This window comes from Neomonachus schauinslandi, chromosome 4 (genome assembly GCF_002201575.2).
Source record: "Neomonachus schauinslandi chromosome 4, ASM220157v2, whole genome shotgun sequence".
Lineage (NCBI taxonomy): Eukaryota > Metazoa > Chordata > Mammalia > Carnivora > Phocidae > Neomonachus > Neomonachus schauinslandi.
This window is the reverse complement of record NC_058406.1, coordinates 97,207,318-97,220,592: the sequence shown is the minus strand read 5'-3', so window position 1 is coordinate 97,220,592 and position 13,275 is coordinate 97,207,318. Positions and strand designations below refer to the sequence as shown.

General features: G+C 44.3%; 1 protein-coding gene across 1 annotated transcript in view; it reads right to left on the bottom strand.

Annotated features, from left to right (window-relative positions):
- CD101 (CD101 molecule) overlaps positions 1–11,097 on the bottom strand; it is a 33,457-nt gene extending 22,360 nt beyond the window's left edge. Inside the window, exons 1-3 of the mRNA XM_021690221.2 lie at positions 11,055–11,097; positions 2,830–3,210; positions 829–1,245 (exon numbers count right to left, since the gene is read on the bottom strand). Coding sequence (XP_021545896.2) covers positions 829–1,245; positions 2,830–3,210; positions 11,055–11,097 — 841 coding nt within the window. The remainder of the gene's footprint in view (positions 1–828; positions 1,246–2,829; positions 3,211–11,054) is intronic.
- Positions 11,098–13,275: the final 2,178 nt, after the last annotated feature.

Below are 13,275 nucleotides of genomic sequence, written 5' to 3'. Positions count from 1 at the left end.
GGAAGGAAGGGAAAGGAAGAAAGGAAGGAATGAAGGAAGGAAGGAAGAAAGGAAGGAATGAAGGAAGGAAGGAAGGAAGGGAAGGAAGGAAGGAAATCTTCAATGAGCCACCATTGGATCACTGCTTTTAGCATGGATATATACGTTTTTTGAAACCTCTTCCTATTGGACCATAGCCTACATAGAGAAACCAGGAATGACAGCTGAGGCTTCCTGTTTGCTTTGATGAAAATGCCAATGGATCATGAAGAGTAACAGCACCCCAAGCAGGAAATGGGGTCAGGTGGAAGGAAATCCTGGCAGTGACTAAGATAAGGCTCCACATTGGAAACTGGAGCTACTCTGAGGCCCCAGGGGTCTGTGGTGTGGGGGCTTTGGAGAGACACACCTGCTTCAAGCACTAGCTCCACCTCTACCAGCATTTTGCATGTCTGAGGCTCAGGTTCCTTGTTTTAAAAATGGGGAGTCGACCACTTGCCCCACAGGGTGAGGACTAAATTAGATAATATAGATAAAGTAGATGATATAGATAAAAATGCTTACATAGGGCTTGGCAAGGATGGTAACAAAACCATTTTCATGCATGACTTGTGGAATCTATCTAACCATTCAACAGATCTTATCCCATAGAAAACATGCTGTGGACAGACCCAACACCAAATGTCCCTCTTCTTATTTACACTTCCCAGATGCCAAAACCAAAATGTATTCAAACTTTCTAAATGTTTTTTCTTTTTAGACACAACAAAAGATTAGAAAAAAACCAAAAAGATATCCCATAAATACCCACTATCAACATACTAATGAATTTCTTGAGAAGATCATTACCTGTTGGTTGGATCCTCAGAGCTGTTTGAGCTGTCCGCTTTCTTGTGATTAAAGTCCAGGTTTCATCTGGATCCTGAATCCATTCAGTTGCCTCACAGAACAGCTGGCCTTGATCTGAGGGCTGGAGCCTCCCTATGGACAGCCTGAAGGTGGCTACCCCAAGCTTGCTGAGCTGGACGTCACCAGCCGCAAACCTCTCTGTATATGAGGACCCAGGGTTCAACACGAAATCTTTGGAGAGGGAAATAATCTTGGTAGTTTGGTTTCTTTCTCCATCCTGCATCAGGTACCAGGTGACAGAGAGGTGGGTATGTTGAGCTGTGGCTTTGGATGCTTCACAGGTAAGTTCTAATGATTCACCTTCCTCCTTATGGAGAGTCTGGGGACTCATGGTGGCAGAGAGGGTATCTGGAATAACTGGAAGCAAAGGAACGACGATAACTGACTGGCCCAAGAACCTGTCGGACAAGCCTGCTTGGGTGAAGATGGCGCCCTGACCCACCATCTGTAAAGCACATACTTTCAGTTGTTTTTCCACCAGCCATATGCTTTCCCTATTGCCAAGGGGAACATTGGCATCTGTATACATACTCTGTGGAACTTGGCAAAACGAATGGCTCAGTGATGTATTGACCCCAACTTTACATTTTTAGCATAGGCTGTGACCAATTTAGCTACTCAGACACAGAGTATTTTTTTTTTATTTTTTTTATTCTTATGTTAATCCCCATACATTACATCATTAGTTTTAGATGAAGTGTTCCATGATTCATTGTTTGTGCATAACACCCAGTGCTCCATGCAGAATGTGCCCTCCTCAATACCCACCACCAGGCTAACCCATCCTCCCACCCCCCTCCCCTCTAGAACCCTCAGTTTGTTTTTCAGAGTCCATCGTCTCTCATGGTTCGTCTCCCCCTCCGATTTCCCCCCCTTCATTCTTCCCCTCAGACACAGAGTATTTAAAAGAGAAGAGCACGGGGAGCTAGAAGACCTAGATTCTGATCCTAAATCTGTCCCTGTTTGACTACAGGAATTGGAGCGAGTCACTTCACCTCCTTACACCTTAACTGCTTCTTTGTAAAGTTCTGGAATAATCTCTTATAATCACCCAGAGCCAGAACGCAACCCTCACCAAAGTGTTGATAGCCATCCTACTCCTACTACCCTATCACTGTATTCTTCCTCAAAGGAAACCACACAGCCTAAGCTTATGGGAAAGCAACACTTAGATTCAATCAATGAAGATTTATTGAGCAGATACTCGGGGCTAGCCACCGGGCTAGGGGCTGAGAAAACGATTCTCCTGGAGCTCAAGGTGAGGAAGGAGTCAAACAAGTAGCCAAACACCACATACACTGGGTGAGTGCTAATAATGGTGATGTGAATAGAGCATCAAGAGGAGACAAAGATGGGAATACTGCCTGAGACAGTCAGGACGGATCTCACAGAAGAGGTAAGACCTGAATTGGGTCTACAAGTATATGTGGGAGTTGGCTAGACTGAAAAAGGGGTGCTAAGATATTCTAGGCAAAAGGGGCAAAATGGTAATTGCAAAGACTATGAACCTTTCTGTCTATGAAAATATGCCAGAGATTAGTAGTTTGGGAATATCCATTTCCAAGTGAATCACTTACCACTTGATCATATTAACTCTAGCTCTCTTACCAAGTTAACGTCCTGCCTCCAAGAAGAGACGTGACATGGGAAGAACTCTCAGAGTTTTGTCTGATGCTGTTACTACGATCACCCTGTGGCTAGCTGTGGACAAGGCCTTCGGAAGACCTGCTATCTAAAGCTTGGTGGCAAAGTTGGCGGCAAAGATGATCTGAGAGTTTTAGAGAAGGGGAGATACCGATTTGTGACCCAACTGCAAAATATCCAGAGGGCTCCCAGGGCTCTCTTGCCAAAGCAAGGACATGATGCAAAGCCATGTCACATGGCACAAGGCATTGTCATGGTGGGGCTCTGGCTTCTGAGGGGCTGGCAGGCACAGCTTACCAATTAGCCTAGTCTTCGCGCTGTAATTGCCATAGTATCTTTCATCTGTGTTGGGCGTGTGACACTCATACTCGCCAGAATCCTTCGGCTGGAGCTCTGAGATGTGCAGGAAGACTGAGTTGCCCCGGACCCTCTCCACATAGATCCCCCGGCTTCGCACCCGCTGCGCATACACCGCGTAAGAGAAGGTGGCATCCTTGGTGCTCACGATCTGGACTTCTTGGGTCGGGGCTTTGGGCAGGTAAACAGACCACTGGAAATGCTGCTCAGCAGGTCCCTGGTGGCCAGTGACATTGCAGCCAATGCTGATGGGGTAGCCTACAGCCCGAAACAGCGGTCCTTTCTGGATGGTTACTTCTCTCTGGCCAAAGCTGAGCTTAGCTTGCAAGGAGGAGAAAGAAAGAAAGGGGAATAAAAATAGATTAGCGCTCCAGTCCCCACTGTGCCACCTTATTGCAGCGCCCTCTATTAGAGTTCTAGTAAATGAGATCACAGGGTATTAGCTATAATCAACTCAAATGTTCATACACCTCCTTCAGGCTGAGGAGCGGTGGAATGGCTTGATGAGTTCACTGGTCTTTCATAACTTCAACTTCCATAGTCGCTTAAAAAAAAAAAGGTTAGCTTCAACAGTATGATGACTATTATAACTGATAACACTTAGTGCCCGGTGTTATCTAAGGGCACTTATTTTAAAGTCAATACAATGCATGATAATTCACCTTTTACATTATTTTGTGGAAAAAGTCAGCAAATTCTTCCTTCCGATTCTCACTCCTGGCTCCCTGTCAGGCTGTTCTCTCCGAGATTGCTGGAGAAGGAAAATCTACCCACCGCCCATGGTGCCGCACTTTCTCTGTCTTGCTAGCTGGTTGGAACTATTTGTAGCTCCTGGCCAGGTCTGATGCAGGACTAGCTAAAATTAGCAGCTGAAGAGGCAGCAGCACTTCCTTTCTATACCGTGGAGGGTTTTTTGTTTTGTCATTTTTTTTTTTAAGATTTTATTTATTTATTTGAGAGAGAGAGAGAGCACATGAGAGGGGGGAGGGTCAGAGGGAGAAGCAGACTCCCTGCCGAGCAGGGAGCCCAATGCGGGACTCGATCCCGAGACTCCAGGATCATGACCTGAGCCGAAGGCAGTCGCTTAACCAACTGAGCCACCCAGGCGCCCTGTTTTGTCATTTTTTAAAGTGCCACTACAGCTTTATTGAAAAGGCTTCGTAAAAGACGGCCTGTCAAGTCCGCCAGGATCTGGGCTCAGAGTCACTTCAGTTCTTCTCTGACCAAAAGCGTCCAGTTGGGACGACTATGGAGTGTTTCCTGTTGAGACAGATCTCAAGTATTCAGTTTGCAGGAGAAAACATTCTCAAATGGCAACATTTTCTTTTGACGTGCGTTTGTTCAAAATCAGACATTTTGCAGAAATGAAAAATGCATGTGTTTATGGATTAGGCTAATATTCAAGGCTAGCTTGTGTTACATAAAGAGCAAAGAGCAAATGACAGAGATGCCCAAGGGTGAGCCCGATCTTTCACTAGGGGCCTGGGGCTCAGTGGAAGGGGAAGAGGAGGGGAAAGACATCAGAAGAGTCCCATGGGGAGCAATTGCTGGTATTGTGGAATGACCAGAACAGAGCTCAGAAGAAGGTATGGAAGAGGGCCCCTGGGTGGTTCAGTCGGTTAAATGTTTGCCTTGGACTCAGGTCATGATCCCAGGGTCCTAGGATCAAGTCCCAAGTCGGGCTCCCTGCTTAGCGGGGAGTCTGCTTGTCCCTCGCCCTCTGCCCCTCCCCCCGCTTGTGCTCTCTCTCTTTCTCTCAAATAAATGAATAAAAATCTTAAAAAAAAAAAAGAAGGAATGGAAGAAGCAGAGTATCTGCTGAATCTTGCAAATCCACAAGAACAGCAAGTAAAGGAGACTAGAGTGGAAAAAAAAGTGAGAGAAAGTCTCTCTTTCTCATGATAAGGCTAAGGAGAGGAATTTTGGAATGGAAACAATTCCAATAGAAGGGGGACTACAAAAAAAAGGGGAGAAAGGGCGAGTGGTCATTCGAGGCAGTCCACTAAAAATTGCCTATTGAATGCTTCATGCAAAACTGGAAAACAAACAAACATCCCACCAACCACACACATTTCCAGTAATAATTAAAATATACCAATTTATTCATAAATCCCAGTTAATGTGATATATTGATATTATGCTCTTCTAATAAATACTGAGGAATATATAGGAAAAATGTATAGGAAATATATAGGAAAAATGTAACTTATTACTTACCAAACAATTATTCAACAGAGACAACTTAAAACACTTTCAGCAATGCCAGTTAGACTTAGACATATATCTTAGAGAATGTGTGCACTGGGCACCAGGCTACGTATGGAAGAATACCTACGACAGCACTGTTCGTCCTAGCCCCATCTTGAGACCACCCGTGTGTCCATCAGCAAGAACAGACATACTGTGGCACATCCATAAAATGAAATATTACACAGAAATGAAAGTGAAAGAATTGCTACTGGTTGTAATGTGTATGATTGTGTTTAATGAAAGATGCAGTATGTGGAGAATCTTTTCGACGCTCTACAGAATGAGACCCATCTTTATCAAATTCCAAAACAGGCAAAACCACACTGTATTGTCTAGTAAATGCAAACAGAAAACCACTTAAAAAAAAAGAAAAGCTAGGAAGTGGTTATCATGGGAGTCAGGACAGTGATTGTCGGGGGGAGGGTTGTAATTGGGAGGGGGCTCACGGCACAGTGGGTGGGTACTTCTAGGGTCCTAGCAATCTTCTGTTTCTTGACCTGGGTAGTGACGACATGGTTTTTAGTTTTTTACTTATTTGCTAAACTCCATGTTTATGTTTTATTAACTTTTCTTATGTGTTATATTCCACAACAAAAATGTTTTTAGAAATAGAGCTTCTGAGGTACCACTAACCTGTTTCTAACAGGATATGTTACCACAATGTTATTTTGGTGGCTAGGCAACACTTTTCAACATTTTCCATTACTTTAAGAGATGGGTACCATATCTGAAACATTTTATTGTGAAAATTAGCACTCTATTTCCTACTGCTTTATTTGCCAATTCAATAAATATTTATTCAACAACCTATAGTATTTCTGATGCTTCAGGAACTAAGACACCGAAGATGAGTTTGGGATAGTCTTTGACTTCGTGATTTTATAATTTAGTCAGGTAGGATGGTAGTCCTCTGATAAAAGTATTTAAGGAATTTGAAGGAAGGAGAGATTGCATTTTGAGGGGAGGGAAACAGGAAAGGTTTATGGAAGAGACAGTATGAGAAGTGGAATTTCAAGAATCGGAAAGATTACAATAATTTAAGTGGGGAAGACTTCATGACAAGATTGTATGAGTAGGAATCAAAAGACTTGTTTAGGAATTAGGGAGTGATAAACTGGATTAGGGGAAAGGTTACATGAAGATTAATAGAAGGAGGTAAGGCTGGACAGGAGTTTGGGGCCCAAAGCATGAAGGTCTTGACCATCATGTCTAAAAGTTTGGACTTGACTAATTCGGCAATGGGGAATCCACTGGAAGTGTTGGAAAGGTCTTAGGAAAATTAATCTGACAGCTGTGTGGGATGACAGAAGTTAGAAATAAACATTAGGAAATCATGGTAGCCCAGGAGAGAAGTGATGACTGCAATAGGAATGCAAAGAAAGGGACTATAAGAGCCACTGAGGAGATAAAATCTAGAGAGTTTTTCAGTGTCTTGGATGCCTGGAGGTAGAAGGGGGGGATGGAGGGATGGGAGGCAGTTAGAAATAAAAAATGATGGCAGGTTTTGTGAGGCTGACTGAGAGAATAATGATTCTGTTAATAGAAATAAGGGTATCATGGGGCACCTGGGTGGCTCAGTCAATTAAGCATCTGACTCTTGCTTTCAGCTCAGGTCATGATCTCAGGGTCATGAGATCAAGCCCTGCATCGGGCTCCATGCTCAGCCCAGAGTCTGCTTGGGATTCTCTCTCTCCCTCTCCTTCTGCCCCTCCCCCCTGCTCTCTCTCTCTAAATAAATAAATAAATAAAATCTTTAAAAAAAATAGAAATAAGGGTATCAGGAAGAGACTGTTGTGTTCCAGGGTAAGGGAGGAGATATTGCATTTGATTTTGAGAATACTAAATTTGAATACCATAAATTAAACAGGAAGGATATCCAGCAAACACTGGGAAATAATATTTAAATATACATATATTTGTACTTTGAAGTCTACTCAACCCTTTGAAAATCTCTGTAATCTAATCCTTTTGAGAAGTCTGTGATATTCCCACATTTAGCAATGTCAAACTTGTAAATGGTTGAGCCTGACTGGAACCTAGATTTGCAAATGTGAAATCCCTGGCTGTCTCCATTGCTTCTCACTGCTTCCTGTGAATGCCTGTTTATAACCACGGAAGGTTCTGGGTCATGGGCGCAGATTAGGTTGGTTACAGCGCTGGGCAGTGTTAGGGAATACAAGGAGGAGACCTACAGAGAGATTACTGGAGGCTCTCTGTATTTAGGGGATAGGATGAGGAACACACCTATGGAAGGAAGAGTGAGGGAGATAGGAGAGCTGCCAGGACGTAGTACCTTAGAAACCAAAGGAGGAAAAATGTTCCACAAAAGGGTTTGTCTGGGGGCGCCTGGGTGGCTCAGTCGGTTAAGCATCTGCCTTCAGCTCGGGTCCCGATCCCAGGGTCCTGGGATTGAGGCCCACATTGGGCTCTTGCTCAGCGGGGAGCCTGCTTCTCCTTGTCCGTGCCCCGCTTGTGCTCTCTCTCTCTCTCTGTCAAATAAATAAATAAATAATCTTTTTTTTTTTTTTTTTAAAGGACTTGTCTGTTTGCTGAAAGCTGCTGTGAGGGTAAGGATCCTAAAGTCAGGGGACAGTCCTTTTAGTTTGATGAGGAGATCTTTGCAAAAGAGATTTCAATAGAGCAAAGGCCGTGGATTTCAAGGGTAAGAAGGGTAAGGAGCGACTGCAGGAGACGGAGACTACTTCAGGAAGCTTTGTGGAGCCGGGAAGCAAAAGACGAGGTGGTAGCTGGCAAGTGTAGCTCACAGGGGAGAAGCAGGGGGCGCCGGCTGGACACGCTTAAGGGCAGAGGAGCTGCAGAGGGGAGAGGTGGATGACGCCAGAGAGGGTCATGAACGGAGGAAGGTCCTAGTAGAGGCATGAGGTCACGAACGTGAGCGGGAAGGTACTGCTTTCTCAGAAAAGTGAAGCAACGGCGTGGAAGTTTCATAGGTATTTTTGATGTGGAAAGGAATGGTTGACAGAGGTCAACTCAAATGGCTATGCATTGGGACCAGATGCTGAAGCATCTTTTATAAAGATATTCTCTGTGGGAGATGTAGTACCTATCTCTCCTCCTCCTCAGGAGTAAAATACTTCAGAGGACTGTTCTGTTGCTTTCTCTTCTAACAGACAGAGGGTTAGAACCCTTTGCATAGCAGCTCAAATTCTCACTGACTGATGGACACACAGCTGGACCCTAACACACCGTACTGGGGCTACGACTTTTGAAACCCAAACAATGCTCTGATGATACTGGCTTTTTTTTCAAAAAGATCACTGGGATTGCCGAATTTACCACTACAGTATTATTTAAATGGAAGCTGTTAGGTTGGATCATATAAAATGGCCTATAATTGACCATTTTTAAAAAAGATTTATTTATTTTGACAGAGAGAGAGAGAGAGAGAGAGCACAAGCAGGGGGAGGGGCAGAGGGAGAAGAAGACTCCCCGCTGAGCAGGGAGCCCGACGCGGGACTTGATCCCAGGACCCTGGGATCATGACCTGAGCCGAAGGCAGATGCTTACTGAGCCACCCAGGCACCCCAACAATTGACCATTTTTGATACACAAAAACAGCAACTTCAAATGATTCCACATTATACAAAACCTCTCTGCTGGAGAATATCAAACACAACAAGCAACATCTCTTTCCTTACATGTACAAAAACCCTGGGTCCTTGAAGGCGGAGAGAGCTTCCAACCAAAAACATTTTCTTCTATGAATACAGTCTCACTAAGATAAAAAAAAAAAAATGGGTCCCTCCCTAGCACCCTCCCACATGAATGGTTTTTATATGAAGGGCAGCTAGTCAGGGTGAGGGGTGACGGATCTAGATCAGGGAGACAAAGCTGAGTGCTAAGTCCAAGAGATTCACCAATAACATTAACTCGAGTGCCATGTTCTAACAGAAGTAATCAGTCTTTATGTTTATTTAAAAAATTAATTCGGACAAAGTATACCTTTGCTAAACAATGCAACCAATCAATTGATCAGCATTTAATTTCCTCCCTTATTTATAATTTTCCCTCCATAGTTGTCAGGACAAATAGCAGGCTTCCAAAGTTCTTTCGAGTTGCTTCCTGATTTATATGCCCTTCACATGAAAACCGTGGTTCTATACAAAATGAGTGCTTTAGAGTGAGTCAGAACTTAGAAGCAATAAATACATGCCCCAGTTTGGATAATTGTTTATGTGGGTTAAGGAAAAGCTTCCAGCTTCCCTTTTTTGAACCCGGTTACTACTTGCCTTCACCCCAGGCTTCCAGCCTGCTCACCAGAATTTAAAAGGAAAAGCGTGTGAAGGAGAGAATTTGCAATGTCTGACTTGCTGCACAATGTACGCCCTGTATTCCCCTCTACACAAGCCAAACACACAGCCCAAATACACAAAGCATGTCTACTTAAGAATCACACTCTAAATAAATAAATAAATAAATAAAATTTAAAAATAAATAAACACATAATCACACTCAACAACTGAACAGGACAAATAGGAATGTGCCAGCACCAATATGCCCAGCCATTAATACTTGCCAAGCCAGTCTGGTGGCCACCCATCACCCAGCAGCTAACCAATCCTCGGAACTAGCCCTGCAGGCCACCTCTCACTCCATCAGGCCCCAGATCTGATCCCTACATCACACAATCTAACGTCTGCTGAGACATGAACCCGGTTCAGTTCAAGCCAATGTTTATGAAGCACACCATTGTGCTGAAGGCTGTCACCTCTTCATGTGTTAGCCGCAGGTCTGGCCACACTGCTGATTAAGTTCACTTAGTTCCCCTACCATCCCAGTCACTCAAGTCCCCACACGAGCTCAACCTAGTCTCTACAGCAGTTCTTAACCAGGGTCCACACACAGGATTAAAGGGTCCATAAACTCACGTGAAAAAAACCCCTACATGTTTATTTTCACTAGTCTTAATGAAAATTTAGCATTTCTTCCAGTCATGAAGGTAGACAACAAACCTAGATATGTTCACATCACATTACAGTTGTTGCAGATATCTTGAAATATGATTCATACTCATTACTCCTTCAAAGTTTGGTGGTTAACAGACCACCTCTAGATCTTGTGGTGGAATCCGTAAAGAAGCCAATAAATGATTATATCACCATTTAAAACGATGCTGATAATTGCATTTCAGTATGATGGATTTCCCCTATAATCCTATGCATTTTATTTTAGGCATTTAAAAAATTATTTGAAGGTGAGATCTATAGGCCTCATCGGATGCTAAAGGAACCCAAGGCACAAAAACGTACCTGCTACCTGCTCTGGAATGATTCCATTTCCAGCCAAGGTCACCTGTTCTCCTGTCTACTTCCAAATCTCCCCTTCCTCCACCCTGTTATAATATGTTTAAGTGCTCCTGGTCCAGCTAAGACCCTCCGTGTGCCCTTCAGCAGAGCCCTGTGAATCTTTTGGCCCTTTCTCAGTCCCTCAGATCGATTCCCACTTCAGCTCCCAGGGACATCCAGCACCTTCTTTCAGCTTCGCCTCAAACTACTAAGTGCTCTCATCACTTTCCCTTCCATCCAGCCACATCCTCAAGGCAAACACAACAGGCAAGACATAAGGTCACCTCTCAGTCTGGCAAGCTGAGCCCTCACTCGCTCCAGGGATGGGTTAGCCCAGGAGGATAAGGTAAAGTCGGGGCAGCACAGACAAACGTGAACATTGGCAGGCCCAGGTTCACAGACTCAGCCAAGCACTGCACCTCCCTGGAACTCAAGGACGCCGTGGTAAACCAGGAAACCGTTATCGGTAAGTCAAAAATTAGTGCCTACACCTCAGATGTGTGGCACAATTTTTGCCTGTAAATACCAAACTGTCCTCCTCCGCCGCCCAGCAGCCTCCTGTTGACTAGCTCCTGGGACAAAAGAGACATGCAGAATTATGACACTTACTCAGGAAGAGAAAGAAAGATGCCACATGTAGGATGTGTGCCATTTGGCCCAGTACAGACCTTTCCTCGTGGTGTCGCTGAAGTTGCTCAGACACAGAGTGACAAACACTGCGCTCTCGCTACAAAGGTAAAGAGGAAGCAATGGTGTGGTTTGCAGAGCACTGGGAAACACAGATGGCTTGCAAAGAGCAAAACCGTTTGCATCATACGGTTCTTTGCTAATCACTTGAATCTGGGTGAGAAAAGTGAGTGATATTCATGGGTAAGTAAATGTATACAGATAAAAATGAGAAAAGGTGAGCCTCATCCTGGCTAAATGTGCATCATTAGGTCATCACGGGGGAATGTAGGTAAACCAAATAAATACAAAAATCAAGCAGAAATGTTCTCTCCTTAGCCCTTCCCTCTCCCAAGAGGGAAGGACTAAGAAAGGCAAAAAGGGCCCCTGGAAAACACGAATATGGGGAGACATAAGGTGGTGGTCATGGCGACAGTCTCTTAAGCCAGGCTGCCTGGATTTGCATGCAGATTCTATTTTCAATAGCTGTGTGATCTTACAAAAGTTACTGACCCTCCTCTGTATAATGGAGATGCTAATAATATGTACCCCACCAGATTGCTGTGTGGGTTGAATGAACTCATTCACGTCAAGCACTTAGAATGATATCGGGTACATGGTAAGTGCTCAGTGAATATCAAAAGCCATCATGTGACATTTAAGTGAGTCTTCATCTGCCCAAGATGGGCCTGGCACCAAGGATGGCGAGTAAATACCTAAATCTAACAGGTGGCACTGAACCCAGGCCAACTTAATCCTGCCTAATCCAGGAAGACAAGATCATACAAGGAGGGGCTCCCCGAAGATATTAGTTCCCTAGGTCAAGGCTACATCTAGATAGGCCAGTAATAAACACGTGTGCTTCGGGCCAGAGTTGCAGGCAGATTCCTGCTCCATCCATCCACCTAACCATTTTTTAGTACTTCTATGTTCTGGGTGCTTTGGTAAATTCTGCATGTACGAAGATGTTAACAAGCCAGTTTTTGTTCTCAGGAAACTTCCACTTAGTCAGATAACCACAATGCAATGTTGCAAGCACAACCATCAGTGCAGCCCCTAAATGGAGTGAGAAAGGTTGGTGGGCAGGAGGGAAGGTCAGGATGGGCTGGGCCAGGCCAAATGAGACAACTAGGGGGGAAAGGGGGCAGGTACAGCTGGGGGAGAAGCAGCCTAGTGCGAATAATGATGCACCAGCCACGCCTTCCTGTTTGAGTAAAGTTTGAGGCTGGTATGAAGGGAGCAGGGTCTATAGGGGTAGGCTGGGGCAGATGTTACTGGGCCATGCATGCCAGGCCTAGGACTTTGGCCTTTACCCCACAGACAAGGGGAGCTTTTGAGGTCTTCTTCTTCTTCTCCTTCTTTTTCTTCTTTAGGAGGAGAATGGCCTGATTGGATTTTCCTTTTGAATTGAATTCCATGTTGTGTATTGCTAACTGGTTGAAAGATGAAGGAGGGAAGCAAGGCTAGAAGCAGGAAGGCCAGTTACAGGATTTTTGCAGTTTTCCCTATGAGCAATGATGAGGTCCTGAATTAGAGCATTTAAAATATTGCAAAGGAATAGCTAGAGATGCATTTGGAATTAGAGGGTAGCCTCTGATCTTAGGATCTTCTGTCTGGGATGGTAGAGCATGGTGGAGGTGAGCAGGAGCACGACTGGCTTTCACACAAGGTAAGTTAGGTGAAGTCGCCTAGGACAAATACAAATAAAGAGGTATGGACATTTGAAGGAGGGAGAGAGCACAGCTGATTCGAGGAGAATGGGAAATCAGGCCAATCTTCAGGGGAAAGGTAACATTTTAAGACAGGACTTACTTTCCCAGTGGCCATATAGTAGGGTAACATTCAACAAATTCAGGTCTGGAAGCCTCTAACTTCTACCCCTTTTTAAGTTTTCACTTTCTCCCCCTCTGGATTTATTGAGTAGTAGTGATGATATCTAAAAATTAACACTCCAAGGTCAGTCAAACTACAAATATTAATGTCTTTAGTGAAAAGCTCTGTACTTCCCTTTTCAAGGTACTATGCAAGGGTTAGTGGAAGATGAGTCATTCCCTCTAGAAACTTGAAATTTAGCTTAATAAACAACCGTAGATAAGAAACAGTAGCCAGTTGGCATGAGCTCCTAACCACATGGGCCTCTCCACAACACTTGGGTCCCCTCACA